This window comes from Leptopilina heterotoma, unplaced genomic scaffold (genome assembly GCF_015476425.1).
Source record: "Leptopilina heterotoma isolate Lh14 unplaced genomic scaffold, ASM1547642v1 Lhet_16, whole genome shotgun sequence".
Classification (NCBI taxonomy): domain Eukaryota; kingdom Metazoa; phylum Arthropoda; class Insecta; order Hymenoptera; family Figitidae; genus Leptopilina; species Leptopilina heterotoma.
In genome coordinates, this window is record NW_025110874.1 from 229,045 (window position 1) to 248,574 (window position 19,530).

General features: G+C 27.8%; 1 protein-coding gene across 2 annotated transcripts in view; it reads right to left on the reverse strand.

The window, feature by feature from the left end:
* Positions 1-19,530, reverse strand: part of LOC122498817 — a 105,383-nt gene that overhangs the window by 77,686 nt on the left and 8,167 nt on the right. The window contains exons 2-4 of one of the 2 annotated variants that reach the window (XM_043606750.1): positions 12,598-12,693; positions 10,937-11,120; positions 8,688-8,850 (exon numbers count right to left, since the gene is read on the reverse strand). In XM_043606750.1, coding sequence (XP_043462685.1) covers positions 8,688-8,850; positions 10,937-11,120; positions 12,598-12,693 — 443 coding nt within the window. The remainder of the gene's footprint in view (positions 1-8,687; positions 8,851-10,936; positions 11,121-12,597; positions 12,694-19,530) is intronic. The other variant, XM_043606751.1, reaches the window with a different exon arrangement.

Consider the following 19,530-nt stretch of genomic DNA (forward strand, 5'->3'; position numbering starts at 1 on the left):
ATCCTTTTTGAAATCTTTTTATGATGTGTCCAATATTTGGATAATTTTCTGTAAAATTGTTCATCCCCTGATGAGGAACCATATGGTTCGAAACTAGTCGGGATTATAAAATAAACATCATATAAAATAACCGTATCTAGGCCTTTTCATTATCCTACAAAATATATAATACGGTCAAACAAACAAAAACTACTATTATACACTGGCCTTAAAACCAATAAGACTCTACATCAATCAACATGAATAAAGAATTTTACGAACGAATTCTCCATCAATTTGGACAACACACTCTGAATGAAATTAAAAATTGGATTAAACTTAATTATAGGATCGCTCGAAGGAAGAACCAAAGGAAATTTCTCTATATATTTTAATCCTTTTTGAAATCTTTTTATGATGTGTCCAATATTTGGATAATTTTCTGTAAAATTGTTCATCCCCTGATGAGGAACCATATGGTTCGAAACTAGTCGGGATTATAAAATAAACATCATATAAAATAACCGTATCTAGGCCTTTTCATTATCCTACAAAATATATAATACGGTCAAACAAACAAAAACTACTATTATACACTGGCCTTAAAACCAATAAGACTCTACATCAATCAACATGAATAAAGAATTTTACGAACGAATTCTCCATCAATTTGGACAACACACTCTGAATGAAATTAAAAATTGGATTAAACTTAATTATAGGATCGCTCGAAGGAAGAACCAAAGGAAATTTCTCTATATATTTTAATCCTTTTTGAAATCTTTTTATGATGTGTCCAATATTTGGATAATTTTCTGTAAAATTGTTCATCCCCTGATGAGGAACCATATGGTTCGAAACTAGTCGGGATTATAAAATAAACATCATATAAAATAACCGTATCTAGGCCTTTTCATTATCCTACAAAATATATAATACGGTCAAACAAACAAAAACTACTACTTATAATATAGTGTGGAGATTTTCCAAAAAGTCCAGAGATGACCCTGATGTGTTAAATGAGTTTTAAAACATTTTCAAAAATCACTTGGAAGCATCACAGTGGGATTTTTTTACAATTAACTTTTTAAAAATGTTTACAGCGTATAATTTTTAATCAATTTAAGTGTTCTTTTTTCAAATGAAAGGATCTACGCTGTAGACAGTTTTAGAAGTTAATTGTAAAAAAATATCCCACTGTGATGCTTGCAAGTGATTTTTGAAAATGTTTAAAAACTCATTCAACACATCAGTCCCACCTCGGGATTTTTTGGAAAACTGCGTTAGCACAATTTTGACTCATTTTAGGTAAACCTAAAAGTGCTTGAAGACCACCTTGAATAAAGTAGTAGGAGTGTATATGATGCTAGGTAATTTACCGCGTTATTTAAGATCTAAAACAGATAATGTCCGCCTCGTATTATTGTGACCTGAAAAAGATCTTAAACGATTTAGTTGAGGTATATTTTTGAATCAGCTAATAGAGGATTTAAAAATGTTAGAAACTGTTAGGGTTAGGATGTCAGTAGATGACCAGGGAATTCTATTTAAGGAAACTATTGTTTTTGTCTACAGTGACAACTTGGGCAGTAGGGTGGTCCAAAAATACATGGGAAAAAAATAAAATCGGCTCTCACCCCCTAGGAATGTTCTATATGGAGAAAAAAAATACCCCTATTTTTTTTTATAAAAAAATATTTAGAGGTCGCTTAAAGCGCTCGAAGTTTCCCTTGTAAAATGCATGGGGAAAAAACACTTTTTCGTAGAATTGGTATAGAATCCTTGAAAATCAATATTTTTCATTCATCAAACTCTGTTTCTCTTCAAAAGACTTCAAAGAATAGTGCTAAATTGTTTATTTAATAATTTTACAAATTAACTATTTTTTATAATGCCCCAAAAAAACTCCATAAATTTCAAAATTACAAAAAAACCATTAAAAAATATTTTTTACTATTTTTATTATAGTTTTTTCCTAGATTTTGAATTAATAACACAAATATTGATTTTTAAACATTATTCCATGTAATTGCTAATTTGTTTAAACAAATTATTATTGTTTATTTACAACTTTTTATCAAATTGAGCTAAAAAGTTTCGATTTTTTCTCAATTTTGCAACTTTTCAGGCCGAATGTAACCAGTCACTATCAACTAACTAAGAATATTAATTTTACCAATTGTTTAAACAAATTACTATTGTTTAATTTTATCTTTTTATCAAATTGAGCTGCAGAGTCTCAATTTTTTTCTTAATTTTGCATTTTTCCAAGCCAAATGTAACTAAAGTTACTAACAACAATCTAAGAATTACAATTTTACCAATTGTTTAAACAAATTGTTATTTTAAATTTGAAGCTATCGCAGTAGTAATATCAATGACGTAAATAAAAATTTGTGTACTTATCATTTTTATAATAATAAATTTATTGTTCACAATTTTTACTCGAAAATTAAGTCTTACATTAATTATTTCCTCACAAAAAAATAAAATGTACAATTAAAAAAAAGTTTCAACTCTGTAGCTCATTTTGATAAAAAGATAAAATTAAACAATAGTAATTTGTTTAAACAATTGGTAAAATTAATATTCTTACTTAGTTGATAATGACTGGTTACATTTGGCCTAAAAAGTTGCAAAATTGAGAAAAAATCGAAACTCTTTAGCTCAATTTGATAAAAAGTTGTAAATAAACAATAATAATTTGTTTAAACAAATTATCAATTACATGGAATAATGTTTAAAGATCAATATTTGTGTTATTTATTCATAATCTAGAAAAAAACTTTGATAAAAATAATAAAAAATATTTTTTAACGGTTTTTTTGTAATTTTGAAATTTATGGGGTTTCTTGGGTTACTACAAATAAAGTTAATTTAAAAAAATGATTAAATTTAATCCTAGGGGTCAAGAGCATTATAATTTCCATTTTACTGTTTTTGGACCACCCTATTGGGCAGTAATGGCGCTGGAGAATTTACTGAATATTTTAGTAAATCTAATTATTTCTGTCGTTTTTGTAAAATAAATCGAAATCAATTTTCAACGATGAAATAAAGATTTTATTATTTAAAGATAATAAAAGCTTTATTTACTTAATTTTAAATTATTATCTATAAATTACTAATAATAATTGTTTGTGTTTTATTATAAAAATTAATTGTTATGTAATTAAATGTTTGATTTACATTTTGTTCATTTAAACGTTTAGAACTTTAGTGACATTAACTCGAGATTAACTAGTAAATTGCATTCTTATTGTTTAAAAATGGGCTTAGGCGGAGAAAGTGTGTTTTTCAAAACGGATGAAACACTAATTGACAGTGATGAAATTTTTCATCACCCTCAAAAAGAAGTTTTTATCTTATTAACCCAGTGACTGTAGCTGACGCATATATGCGCAAAACTAAATTGGCCAAAAGTATTCATGACGCATATATGCTCAACTTAAAAAAGGTGATTAAAAATTACGAATTATTTTGCACAGCTCTAATAAAATTTTTTTTGAAATATGGAAATTATATGATACTTGTCTACTATCAAATAAATATTTACTTTAATCATATGATTTAAAAGTAAATGAAATAAACTATGTATAAATAAAAAATTTCAGTATTTGAAGCAAAAGTATGTTATCTATCTGTAAATCAAGGGAAAACATCAATTTCGTTATGTGAACCCAATTCTAAATTTTTCTGTTTTGAGCAGCGTATTAAAAAATGTTTGTCCTGAATATTTAACAAATATTTATATTCTAAATTTGTTTACAGTAAGTAACGATATTACTGTCTATCAATTGATGTTCGACGCTGTACATGTATACTATACTTTCGATTTTGAAGATGCAGTGATTTGGGGCTACACCTCTTTCTACGTTTGGAACATAAATTAGCCTTTAGGTTACGCTTGCTCTGTAGAATTTCTTTAACGATATTGCTTAAACTTAAATCTGGAATCTGGAAGCAAATTTTCGAATAGTGCTCGTGTCTTTTTAAAAGTCAATACTTTTTGTAACAAGCTAAAACAATTGTGCATCGCCCCTGATGAATAAAATGTACAATTTCTCTAATCAATCTACTGTGATAAAAGTGTTGTCTATTTTTTATTGTATAGTCTAAATTATAATTTGAGCTATACTTATATAAATTTAAATTAGTTTTAGGAGATTTTAATAACTGATATTAATTAATGTTCAATTAATTAATTAAATCAAGTTTAATACGTTGTTCAGTTGTAATTTTATGTCAATCGTTGTTCGATTAAAATTTTAATAAGAATTTCTTACAGTGTACAGTAATGCGAACTGATGCATGCGTGGATCTGTATTTGGACTTTTACACTACGAAGAAGTTATGGATATATTTTAACAGGGATGGCTTCATACATAGTCTATTAATATGTACTGTAAATAGTATATTAAGCAACAAGGGGACTCGTGACATAAAAGTCATCTTAAACAAATCGGGCTGCATTTGTTCCCGTGTCACTTACGATACTATTTATTCCTTATGCATACGGTTGAACAAATAAATAACTGTACTCCCTGTCTCAGCTATCTGCGCCATTTTAGTACATGTGGAATTAAAAAAAACTTTTAAAAATTTGTTTTTAAAAATGATTTAACAATGTTTCACTTAAAAGTAAAGTGAACTAAGATTTGGTTACTTTCTAGGAAAGAAGGCTTCATATATAGTCTACTTTACTATAAAAGTTTCTTTTATGGTGTACTTAAATCGTTATCCAAACAGCGCCTTTTCGCTGATTCTAAAGAGAGTACCCAGATAGCACTTGACGCAACAGTAATTTTATGGTAAGGTTACCGTGTATCGTTACCAACGTTACAGTGTAAGGTTACTGTAGGGTTACCGTAAGGTTAAAATGGCCCAATTTTCCTAAGGTTACATTGTAAGATACGTTACTAGTTTCGAACTATATATAGTTCCTCATCAGGAGATGAATAATTTTACAAATATATTATTATCCAAGCGTCGGACATAAAATAATAGCTTCTTATCTTTTAAAAGAACATTATAAATATGAAATAATTTTTTTAAATTTTTTATTATTAAAGAAACTCTAAGTTTCTCATGATTAAATTTTAATTAAATTAATTTTAAAGATTTTGTAGAAGCACATTTTTTGTTGGAAATGTGCTTCTATAATTAGAGAGTTTTGACAGAAGGTTAGGTTGTGTAGTAGGGTGCAGGTATAGTTGATAAAGTAGATATCTATGTTTTTAGACTTATTTAAATTATGTTTTAAAAGATGTAATTAAATTAGGGGAGGATGGGGCAAGGATAGTTAGGTAAGACCTTTTCGGATCTAGCGGCCAAACTTGATTATGTATTTGCAAATGAAAAGTATTTTTGGAAAGCCTGGTTATTTGGCTATAATTTTGCTGTACATTATTTTACTGTAGACTCAAATCCCTACGAGATACGAATGAAAAAGTAAACAAAAATTTTTAACTATCCTTGCCCCAGTACCGGGGCAAGGATAGTTAAAAGAATTCGAATGCCAAAAATGTTATAGAAAATCAGTAAATTTTTGTTTTTTTTATTTTACTGGATTTAGACTATTCAATATTGATATCCCAAGTATTAAAAATATGTATGGAACATTTTCTGAATTGCAATTATTATATTAAAATTCATCTGAACTAGAATCAGAAGTTTAACCAATTTTTTTCAGACGACCACCTATTTCTTGGTCATAAGCTTCGTTTTCCGTATATAATTACGCAAAATTATGTATATCAACCTAAAAAGAACAATTAAACAGTTTTTTAAAATTTTCAATGGTATTAACACGCTTTTACCGTGCCGTATTATCTCTAACTATCCTTGCCCCATGAGCCCATATTTCAGTTTATTCCAAATTTTAAGGAACGACGTGAATTAATTTGAAAATAAATACGATATTCGTGTTCAGCAGGAAATTCCACTCCGGAAAACATTTTACGTAAAAAATATTCTGAAATTCTAATGTAGAAAACAATATGATAAACATTACGTTGACATTTTAGCAAAACAGACTTTTTTCAAAAATAATCTCCCAACTTCGCAAATGGTGACAGATTGACTTGCAATTTTTACAATCACCTTTTGGTGTTAAAACGCGAATATACTATGAATTACGCGATTTTTGAGCAAGCCGTCTAAGCATAACAGCAACTAACTATCCTTGCCCCTTAACTATCCTTGCCCCATCCTCCCCTATAGAATTATTAATACTATTAGTGTTATTTTTAATATAGATCATTTCTAAATTTTTTCCTTTAAAGTTATTTATTTCAATTTGTAAGATATTAGTATTGTCAAAATCATATATTATAGTTTAAAGATGTTTAGACTTTTTTGGATTGTTCTAATATAGTAAAAGATGTTTATTTGTTTTTTTTAAATTCAATCCACATTTATTCAAACAATTCTTTTTTGTCATATGTGAAGCTTTTCGTCCATCGACGATGGACCTCTTCAGACAATATATGGAAACTGCAAATTATTTTTATTTTTTAAACATAAGTTAACGAACGGTTCATAAAAGTAGAAAAACAACATTGTTATTATATTCCATTATAGTAACATTATGTACATAACCTCAACTTACCAATGTGGATAACTTTCCTCACACATAAAGTTTTAATAAAATTTAACAAAACAGTCTTCATATAAAAAATCCGTTTTTTGCAACCAAAACGTTGAGATTCTTGAAAAGGTCATATTGGCGGGTATTTTATCCCTTTAAGGTTCTGAACAGGGATCAACACGTGCCTTGATATGACAGATATGTATATCGGTTAGTTAGTAGAGGACAGAAGAATCTGAATGTGATACATTTAAAAGGTTCAGTTGATAACTATATTCATAAAAGGTAAAAAAGAAACCCACTATATCAATCAGATTTAAAATGAAAATATAACTTTATTTAAAAGATTAAAATTTGATGAAGTAAAATGAAAAAAATGAAAATTAATCAATTCAAAAAAGGAAAAGAAGGAAACAAACTAATAACTTCGTATGTTGTTATACATAAAGATTTTATGAATTAGATAATTAGTATTCATGATAAGTGTGTGGTATAATCTAATTTAATATCATATATTATATATCATTTATCAATACGGTAAAAAAAATTTTTTTAAAATTAATTATAATATATTAAAATATAATTATATTATTTAATAACTTAATTATTTAATATTTATTTTGCATTTAGTATAAAACAATATAAAATTATTTCTATTACATTAATTATTAAAATAATTCTTAATTTCTCCAAAGAATTGGAGTTGTGTATTATTATCCGTGATTAATGGATAATAATAAAAATTGTTAACGTCGTAATAGACGTTAACTATTAACATTATCGGTCAAGATAATGTTGTGAAGGATCTGTTCACGAGACGGATACTTATACTCTCCGTGATACTAATCATACACAAGAAATGTAGTTCGAGCCATATGTCGAAGAGTCACAAAACTAATAGAGGATTCTCTTATAATTCCCAAAATTTGTGACAGATGGCTCGAACTACATTTCTCGTGCATGATTAGTATTACGCAGGGTATAAGTATCCGTCTCTTGAACAGATCCTTCACAATATTATCTTGACCGATAATGTTAATAGTTAACGTCTATTACGACGTTAACAATTTTTATTGTTATCCATTGATCATGGATAATAATAATACACAAATCAAATTCTTTGGAGAAATTAAGAATTATTTTAATAATGTAATATAATAGTTATAATTGTATATTGTTTTATACTAAATGAAAAATAAATATTAAACAATTAATTTATTAAACAATATAATTATATTTGAATATATTATAATAAAATATATTTAAAAGTAAATAAATTATTTGGAACTATAAAAAACAAAATTTTGTAAACTTACATTGAAATGTTATGGTATCCTTACAATGTAACCTTAGGAAAAGTGGGACATTTTAACTTTACGGTAACCCTACAGTAACCTTACACTGTAAAGTTGATAACATTACACGCAACCTTACTATAAGATTACTGTAACGTCATATGCTATCTGGATAGGGGAAAAAGTTTTGTGAACTTAATTTCTTAATTCAATATTCTCTTTTCATTTAGAATATAAAATTTAATTGTTTTAAAAAGTATTAAATAGTTTTAATATAAGACAGCAACTATTCGATAATATTAATATAAACATAAATCCAAAACACTAAAAAAACAAATATGTTAGATTAAAAGATTTTGAATTACGAAAAGTTAACAACTATTTAAAAAGAAAAATATCCCATTGAATATGCAAAATTTACTGACAGATTGTAGTCAAATATTTGTTATTTATAAAATGATAAAAAATTTAAATTAACAAAACAATGTAAAAATTAACAAAACTTTATTCTAAAAACAGAAGCAGAAAATAGTATATTATGCATCTAGAGAGAAAAATGGTTTATTTCTACATATGTTCAAGTTCATGTTCTACATGAGTTCAAGGTATATAACTGATTCAAATATAAAGAGTATTAATAATAATATTACCGTGTAATGTCACTGTAACATTACTTGGGATGGATGTTTCAATATTGTTGTAATGTTACTGTAATCTTATGTGATTATGTACATAGGTAGCGAGTGCCAAAACCAAAGTCTTGCGAGCAGGTGTATAATATATGCAAAAAAACAAATTTTTAATTCATAATTTAATCATCTTACGTGAAAAATATGTGTAATAATTGAGATAGAACACCGGAATATTTATTAAAATTTGTTCCAGCTGATTCGCAAATTGCTCTTAATAGACACACCTTTCCTGATTGAAATGCACTTTGAATAAATCTATAAATTTCATATCGTGTCATTGATGGCTGATTGCGGCCTGAAGAAAATAAATTATTTAATTTATATATACATACAAAAATTGAATAAAAAGTTTAAGGGTCACTTTCACCAACTCCGATTAAAAGTTAATCAATGATTAAATCCTTAACTGACCAATCATGGGCGGTTAAAACGACTTTAATCGTTGATTGACTTTTAATCGGAGTTGGTGAAACTGGCCCTAAAGAAAGTATTAAGAAAAGGTTCGTTAAAATGTCCATGATCATTTTTTTAGACATAAAGTATGTGGAAGTATCTATGGTTAAAACAACAACATACATAAATTCTAGCGATATTAGTATCAGTCACAATTAAGTTTTTCCTAGCAATATTCTTTTTAAGAAAGCCATTACTTCTAAATTTATTCAACTTGTTGAAAACTATTTTTTGTAAAGGAATTAAGGGGATCGTACACCACTTTTCAACATTTATTTTTTCATAGTAAAATGTATCGAAACACTGGGCTCTTTTCACACATATTAACACACATATTGAGGATTAAGAAAAAAATATTTTTTTATTTATTCTGCCCTTCCTGGCGACAAAATGGCGGCTGAAGTGATTCTCCGGAAAAAACTGGTTGACGCGATATCTCTGCTTCAAAATGTCGGAACCAAAAAATCCAAAGAATTTCTTAAAATATATGTCAGTGGCTATGGCCTGAACCAAAAAAAATGAATTTGAAAAAAATAAGAAAGTAGCGGCGGTTTGAATTTTTTTACCCCTTTTTCACCCCTAAAACGGTAAAAAATGGGGTTAAAAATGGATGTACCGTTCTCAATGGTGAAAAAGGCATGAAGGTGGGAAATGTTTTTTCATATACGGAAATATTTTTCGAATATCTTTCATGTTTGAACGTCATGGAAATATGACTTAGAATATGCTTATATTACTCGTCAACTGATTTAAATGTTTTTAAGTGGAACATGGTGGTGTGTATAAAATGCATATTAGTTTAAAGGACAAATCGTCGGTTGGGTGCAGAAAGGTGCCAATTCAGACTAGTCGTGAAAAACGTGCGGTTTCAAAAAACACGTGAGAAACCTGCCACTTCAGCTGCGATTTGGAAAACATGCCAACTCAGAATTAGCACCTTTCTGCACCCAACCGACGAAATGTGCTAATATTACTAGTCTACTGATTTTATTGTTTTTAAGTGGAAGAAGTAAAAACTAAATGTAGGATTGGCTAGCAGTAATTTGCCAAATACAATTATTCTGACGTTAAATACTGAAAAGCAATTAGAAAATGTGACAACTGCTATTTTCGAAATGAAGAAAATGTCGAGGTAATTCTGGAGTGCAATATTAGAATTACACCAAAAGTTCAGTAAGATAAACTGCATGAAATATTTTTACGGACTTCGGGTAAAAAAATATTAAAAATTTATTGTTAAATAAATAAATTTAAAAAATTAATTTTTTATTTTTAAATAAAATCATATTAAAATTAAATACTTTGCATACAATTTTCATATTGAAAATTTTATTGTAACTATCATAGATAACGAAATAAAAATTGCTGAAAAAAGTGACTTAAATGTTTAAACAACGAAATGGCAAATTATGAAGGAAATCTGTGATTCTAAGTTTGCCCTGTGTATAGAACGCCCCATATGAGCGATTCTATGTCAAGTGATCCAAGGTAAAAAAAAATTTTCTCCAATCGTTCCTAAACTTGAGGCTTTTGTAGATAGTAATTTTTTGTGAAAATATATTTTCACTTAGTCCAATATTTTTTACTAAAAGGATATATAGGTGAAGAAGTGAGCCTAGAATGTATAAACACTGAAAAAAAAGTTTTCTACTGACCGGAGCGTAGCCTACGATTCTAAAAATCCTAAGTTTCGAAAATTCAGGCGGTGTTTGCATGCTTGCGTTCGAACGCAAGCATGCAAACACAGCCTCATAACTCGAAAATTTGGGCAAATCTACAAAAGTAAAACCTATTTAATATTTTTTTATAAGGAACGAGAAAAAAATGTTTAACCGATTTTAAAATATCATATGGAAATTTCACGCGGAATTGACCACCTATTTTTTTTCTCGCGATATAATAATATTGTAAATTATGAAAAAACATACCTTTTTCATTAAAAGAAGAAGAATTTTTTAATATTTTTTCACCATATTTGATCGATCTGCTATACCGAATATATGGATTCATCAAGTACGAAGCGTTGAAAGGCAAAACGTAATTACACTTCATCACATAGCCGATAATCGTACTGACATCAACTTCCATTGGTAAACCCAGACCAAAAATCAACTGAAATAGCAATAAAAATTTAGATAAAAAGAAGAACAAAGTTGTACAAAATCGTTTTTTTAATATTTTAAATTTCTAACGCATGTATTTATGAGAATGTTTGCGCAAGAAGCACGTAATATAACTGAATTTGAAAACTGAAGTATGTAAGTACAATTTTTGTAATGTTAAATTTTATTAATACAATTCAATATTATCATGATCACTCATTCGTCTTCAATCGTATTAACTGGTTCCGCAATATACTTTACAATATCTCTATTTTTCTTCTTCTTAAATGACTTGAAGCTAGGCCAACTGTCAGAACACACACTCTTATATACCAACTAGTTTTGCGTTTCTACAAAACGACTTTTGAGGTTAGGAGTACTCGCATTTGCCATGCAAAATTTACTATTAACATGAAAAATTTTTTTCTTTTGAAGATAAAATTATAATAAATAATGCGGAATATAATATAATATAGTAAATATAAAATATATAATAAAAATAAATATAATGATCTATTATAAAATCGAAAGTAAATATATAATAAAAAATATTTTAAATATAATAAAATCAACTAATATTGTATATGATGAAAGGATAGTAAATTGTTTGCAAGCTTTTAACACGAGGCCATCAAAATTTTTTGCATCACGGGACATAATTTGCTTTAAGAGAACCTTTAGTGCAATCTTGAACGATCCCTACGTACTACATTTTTCTTGTACAAATGCAATCCATTAGCATTTTTAATTTGTACGAACAATTAATAAGAATATATAAAAGCATTTGTTACCTAATAAGTAGAATAGATAAAAACATTGTGCTTCTTTTTTGCTCCAAATTAGTTTGGAAATTTTTTTTGTTTGCGGGATAGCTATTGAACCAACAGAAATCATGTTATTGGGAAATTTGATATCTTTTTCGGTATTCGAGGACATTTTGACTTTTTCTGATTGAGTATTAATTGCTTTTATCATGTCACTAACGTGCATAATATTTTCTGAATATTTGACTGCTCTGTCACCTACCATTCGCGAAACTATCAAATTTCAATTTGCTAATTATAATAATGCAAAGATTATATGAATTTTCTCTTGAACTCGAATTTACTCAAGAGCTCGAAAAAATTCGAGTACTTGACATTATTTGAGCTTTTTACACAGCTCGGCTCGGCTCGAAAAATGAAAAGCTCAATCAAGCTTTTTGCACACCTCTACAATTTAAAATTTTGAAGATAGTCCGTTCTACAAGTGACACTCAAAGATTCAGCATTTTCTAATCGGTTCGTACCTTATTAACCACTATTATCATGCTTATTAAAGTAGTGGTAAAGAATATTTTTGATAGCTGTCGACATTAAAGAATTCTGCCCTTTCTTTTGAGATATTGCAAAACTAAAACTTCTTTGTATCGAGGTTATAAAATCTTTGCTCAGTTCTTTGTACTTTCTTTGTAATTTGAATAGCTTACTTGTAACACCTTTATTCACCTGGTTTTTGTCAATATGTTTAACAATTTCATTTTCTGCTGCACTGTGTACATGATCTACAGTTGACGGATCCTTGTCACCTACTATAACTCCTAACTGTAAATTATTTTCTTTTAAAATGGATTTTTTTAATCAGCTCAATTGCAGATTTTGGCTTCATGGCCTTTGTACTCCCTTGAAAATTAATGCCACAATCATGATTGTCTTTCGGATTACTAACGTCACTTTGGCATTAAATACACATAGATACATTTTAAGTCAACTTATTTTAGTGAAATAATATTAAAGTATAAACAAAAGTTTCAGTTAGTTCCTGGTGGTCTTTTGCACTTTTGTGACTATTTTATTTTTCTAACTCTAGCTTCGGCGAACTTCAGAAAACCGTTTTGAACGTGGAATTATCAAAATCCACGTTACAAAGGGCACATAAAATTTTTCAGTCTCCTCACCCCCCTCTTATGTAAGATTTCATGTGAATTTTTCTAAAAAGTACTAAACAGTTTAATGGCGTTAAATTTTTATTTATTGTAAAATATTACTTAAAAGCATTCGACGGTCAATGAAATTTCTAGGTTATGTGCGACATACACTTGTCGCCCTACAAGAACGGTACTGCCTGGTTTAAATGACGTGAAATTGGTAAACAGTCATTTTCGAACGAGTTTTTCTTTGCACACAAGCACTTTTTATTAAATCTACATTCAAACCATCGACACAAATCTTTTTAATTACCTAAATCCGAAAGACTTTTTTAATTCATGCAGAAACGCGTTAGCAAAATGGGAAACACAACAGTAATGTAATGACAGGCGGCAGGACGTGTGTCAATTTTTAAGTCTGGGTGGAAGCGCTTTCCTTGTTCCTTACTAAAATCAGCTATAATACGATGAAATTCATTAAAATGACTGTGCAGGTAGTGAACTTTAATGCTCATGTTACATTTTAATTCATTATAGAAGTAAAGCATGCTTGTAACTAAATCATCGTTTTTGATAAAGTCATTGCCATCCAGCAAGTTTTTAACCACTTGAAAAAATGATATCCATGACAAAAATGGAAAATGACAATCCAAAAAGCGAAAAGATTGTTAACATTTTATGTGCTATGGTAAAGTTAAGTAACCCAATCTTCAAAAGTTTCATTCGTAATTTTGCAAAAGAGATATGTCAATGATTTATAATCGTTAAAATATTGCATAAAAGATTAAAAATTACAAATTGGTTTTAAATAATATAATTGGTATTTCGTCAAAATAAATCAATTATCAAAGTTGTAAATAACAAATTATTTTTTTATTCTGCATTAAATTAATTATTGTGAAAAATCATTTTAGTATTTCATATTTGATTGATTAGTAAAACTGTTATAAAAAGCGGAGAAAGTATTACTGAAGTTATCCGTACATGTGTTTGTACAAGGCCGAATGAAGATTTCTCAAAACAAGAAGTTCATTTATTTTTTTTCTCTGTTAGCCTGGTATTGTGATAGAACATCCTTTTTTAAATTTTGAGCTGAAACATTCATATTTACTCAATAGATTTCGGGAATATATAGCAAGAGAATTGACTCGAGGTTCATTCCATAGGCACTTCTTGTCAGCCGATGATGCTTTATCTAAATCATTTACGTCTATTCTAAAAATAAATATATGATATATAATTTTTCCATATATTTTGCACAAATTAGGATAACAAATGAACAGATCATTTGTTAACTTAAATCGTTTGTAACATAAACATATTATAACTTATGAAAAATATTATTAGTAGCATAATTTTAAAACCATTTTCACTTACAACTTTCACTTTCAATGTGACCCAAAAAAAATTTTACTTTTACCCTGTACTTTTACCAGCAAAATTTTCACTTTAAATTTCATCCATATATTTTTTTTTAAATTTTATCTAAAAAAATCCCACTTTCAATTTTACAATAAAAATTTTCATTTTTACTTACACTACCGGCAAAAATTGTGCGACCACTAACACCTGGAGCTGTTAATAACACACCCACACAAAAACAGTAATAACTCCGTCAAAAATGAAGCTAGATGCTTTTATTAAATTGCATTGGAAAGCATATTAAATTTCCAATGAAATAACACTATTTTCATTTGTATTGCATAAATAGGAAGCGATATATCATGTTATAAACACAACAAAATAATTATATTTTTTTGGAAATTCTGACCCTGACTTTGACTCCTGGCATAATTTAAAAAATTGATGAAAATATTGTTACTTTCACAGACTATTCCTTGTAATCTAAGCTTTAAATAAAGACAAAGAACAGCAAAAAATATTAACGGGTTCCCGAGATTTAAAAAAAATAGTCTGATCGTGCGAAGCAGAATTTTCAATCATTGATTTCTTTAATTTGCCGTTAAGTCAGTTGCGTGGCCGTGAAAAACGTTTCGAAAATGAATTTTACCAAGTACATTCTTACTGGGATCCACTTTTTAAATATCATTATATAATAAATTAAATTAAAAAGTGATTCCCAGTAAGAATGTACTTGGTACAATTCATTCTCAACACTTTTTCACAGTCACGCAACTGACTTAACGGAGAATTAAAGAAATCAATGATTACAAATTTTGCTTCGCACGATCAGACTATTTTATTAATATCTCGGGAACCCGTTAATATTTTTTGCTGTTCTTGGTCTCTATTTAAAGCTTGGATTACAAGGAATAGTCTGTGAAAGTAACAATTGAATTTAATAAGCTATCCAATGTAATTTAAAAAAAGCATCTAGCTTCATTTTTGACGGAGTTATCACTGTTTTTGTGCAGGTGTTTTTTAATAGCTCGAGGTGTTAGCGGTCGCACAATTTCCGCCGATAGTGTACAACTATCACTTTCAATGTCACACAAAAAAATTAACTTTTACGTTGCACTTTCTCCAAAAAAATTTTCAATTTCATCCAAAAAAATTTTTACTTTCAATTTTACCGAAAAAAATTTTCACTTTTAATTGCACAAAATAATTTACACTTTTACTTGCAACTTTCACTTTCAATTTGACCTAAAAAAATATTTATATTTGATTTTACCCAAAAAAACTGATTAATTTTCTATGTTTTCTTAATTTAATTTCTAATTAAGTTCTAAGTTTTCCGCATAACAAAAACATTTTTTCACTTCCGGGAATTATACCAAAAAATTTCTGGGATACTCCCGAGAGTCACTCCCGGGAATATCTCAGGAGTGACTCCTGAGAATGTCTGGGTCTAATTCCCGAGAACTTTTTCACATGAGTATAGAGACTACAATCTTTCGGAGTAAGATGTACAAAGACCAAGAAGAATTATTTTCTCTTACTTTGTCAACATCGAGCAAAAAAAAGTCTAACAAAACAGAGCATTTCAGAAGCTGACATTTTTAATTTTTGCTTCGTTTGAATGTGTTAATTCTCTTTTATTAATTGTAATTTTATTATAACTTTCGAAAAAACTATACTGAAAGCACTTAATTCTTTTATTCAAAAAATCTGGAAAAAATAATTTTTGATCGTAAATTAAATATTTAAGAATGTTTACCATTGTGTAATTAGCACTTCCTTCCAGGATGTCGTACATAATATTTAAAATTATACAAAGGATAACATGTAAACCAGTTACTTTATTAAAAACACAATGTTCAACAATGCCAGTAACAGATGGGTCATTTAAATCGCAGTCTTAGTTATAAGATTTAATTGTTCGCAATATGCTGTCATCTTGTTTTGTTAAATTTTGAATTAAATTATAAGCACAAGTTTTAAACATTATATAAACATTTAGAGTTTAAAATGGACAAACAATTTTCTTAATTAGCAGGATTTTAAATTTTCTTTTCCCTTCAATGCATCTATTTCTGCAATGAGTACATTGACAGAAGTAAACGATTTCAAATTATTTAATTTAACTTTGTATAGGTCAGTCCACTGAATTTCGTCTGAGAGTCGTTGCGACCATATTTTAAAAAAATCTTATTTTCATATATAGCGGGTTCTACGTCAAGTGACCCAGGTCAAAAATTTACATGGAATATTTGAAAAATTTGTAGTTTCTTTAAAACAAAACAAAAATACGTTTTCTATTTTGGGTTTTGCTGCTGTTTTTCAACACTTTCTAATAGTGTGAACATATGTAGAGAGAAAAAATTGTTTGACCTTGAAAAATTAAATTAAAAAATAAAATTTAATTTTTTTATTAAATAGGCAGTTTTTATTTTAAAAAAAAAAAATTTTATCATAAAGGTGACGTTTTTTCCTAAAAAAATGTATAGGTCAAAACGTGGGACAAGAACTTTTAACTGGTCAAATTAAGCATTTACTTCTGCAGTGCACCGGCCCACAGTGGAATTTTTTTTTACAATTTACTATTAAAAAATGTCTATAGCTTACAATTTTTAACCGATTTAAGTGTTCTTTGTCTTAAATTAAAGAGGAATAAATTCTTAAGACATCCTTCGAGGCCGATTTTGGGAATTTTAATTATTTATAATTTTTTTAAAATCAAAGTTAACAAATTAATACACTTTTTTTAAAAAGGACGTTTATATTTTTATTCCGTTGCTGCACGTGATCTAATTCAATTTAAACTCATCCAATATGACCACCAGATAATTATTAAAGCATAAAATAATTTATTTCAATTGTTATAAACAATTTACAGCCCAACAACGCGCAGGGGCGGTGGATTGCAGAAGTAAATGTTTATTTTTACCAGTTAAAAGTTCTTGTCCCACGTTTTGACCTATACATTTTTTTAGGAAAAAACATCACCTTTATGATAAAAATTTTTTTAAAAAAATAATAACTGTCCATTTGATGAAAAAATGAAATTTTATTTGTTAATGTAATTTTTCAAGGTCAAACAATTTTTTTTCTCTACATTTGTTCACACTATTAGAAACTGTTGAAAAACAGCAGAAAAACCCAAAATAGAAAACGTATTTTCGTTTTGTTTTAAAGAAACTACAAATTTTTCAAATATTCCATGTTAGACCAAAAATTTAAACTTTGACCCCCTCCAGTTTTTATATTTGTTTAAATAAATTAATAATATTTGGTGTTTTTAATTGTATCTAATAGGACTACTGTTTGTGCAAACTTTTAACCCGATCCCGAACATTTAAAATTTGGACCTGGGTCACTTGACGTGGAACCCGTCATATGTAAAACTCGATTATTTTCTGAGTTAATTAACCATAATATTATTTTACAAATTTTATTTCGATTAATCATCAAAAGTAGATGGTTCACGATGTGATTTTGTAACCTTCAATTTTTCATGTTTTTAAAAGACGTTAATATTTAAAAACTATTAAATATTAGGTGTTGGAACTAACTACAATTATAAATATTTCCATTCTGCACGTACTAAGGACCAAAATGAACTAAAGATTTTATTATTTCGGAAACGAAGAAAACCACCTTTGTCAAATTTTAATAGAAAATAGATTATGTTCTAAATAATATTTGCAAAACCCTAAATTTTTTTAGAGGTTCGACAAAAAAGTTGTAAGTGAAACAAAAAGTGTAACTTTTTTGAATAAAAAAATTTTTTAAATAAATTTTCGTCCACAAATAATAAAATTTTTAGTTTATTTTGGTCGTTAGAATGTGTACAATGGAAAGATTTATATTTGGTACCAACATCTAATATTTAATAGTTTTTAAATAATAACCTCTTTTAAAAAGTTAAAAAATGTAACGTTACGACATCGCATCGTGAACCACCTACTTTTAATAACTAATATTATTAAACGAAATAAAATTTGTAACATAATATTATGATTAATGAACTCAGAAAATCATCGAGTTTCACATATATGAAAATTAATTTTTTTAAAAATATGGTCACAATGACTTTCAGACGAAAGTCAGACGGATGATGTTCCATGAAAATGCGAGTACTGCTAATTTCAAGATTTTCTGTAGACGCAAAAATTTACTATAAGTTATAGTATGTAAGAAAATTTCCACGGGACACTTGTAAACGCTAGTTTTAAGGAAAAAAGACGGGTGTATAAATAAATACATATACAAAATAGAGTTGAATTATTTAAATCTTTGCAGAAAAGTCCAAATGTGATTGTATTCATTTGAAAAATCAAAATTTAATTTTCTATCATTTTCTTAAATGGCATCTTTAATTTCGTTTTTGATTCCTTTCTCTAGATCTCCTACAGAAGCAACGTAGGTATGGTATTTTACTTCCCGTAGTTGAGCTACAGTCTTCTCGCTTACTTTTAAAATCGGTAAATTCTTCTTTTGACTACACATTTTTTTTAATAATTATAAGTCAAAGTAACTTCATATATTGAACATTTTTATGAATGTTTGATATCAATCAAATTTTCCTTTTTTGTAATGGAAGTTATCAATTAAGTAGGGGTTTCCCATTTGTTTTCTAAATCAATACCTGCAGACTTTGAATATGTTGCATTAAAATCGAATTCTAATAAAATGTGTCCGAGGGAAGAAAATAAAAATTTATATGCAGCCAAGTACCTTGAACAATTTTTGCATCGGTCTTGGTGTGGAAATGAATCTTTCCATTTCTAAATTACTTCATCTTCTGGACTATCATTTTCTTGAAACCATTTAATTATAAGTTCTTAAAAACATGCCGGTCTATTTACTATAAAATAATAATTTTTATAATAAATAAATCAATCATATAATGATACATAGTGAGGAAAAATAAACAATAAAATATTAATAATTAATTATATAATTTATATATTCAAATTTTTATTAATAAATGAATTGTAATCAATGAAATTTTATTACTGCTACATAATTAAGATTTTTATCACGTCTCGTTCTCTTTTTATAGGGTTTCAAAAAGTGTCAAAAATTGCATATTTTGACACTTTGATCCCGTTTTTTTGAAAAATGAGACGTGATGGGACAATTTCACTTACAGATTCATAATCTACGT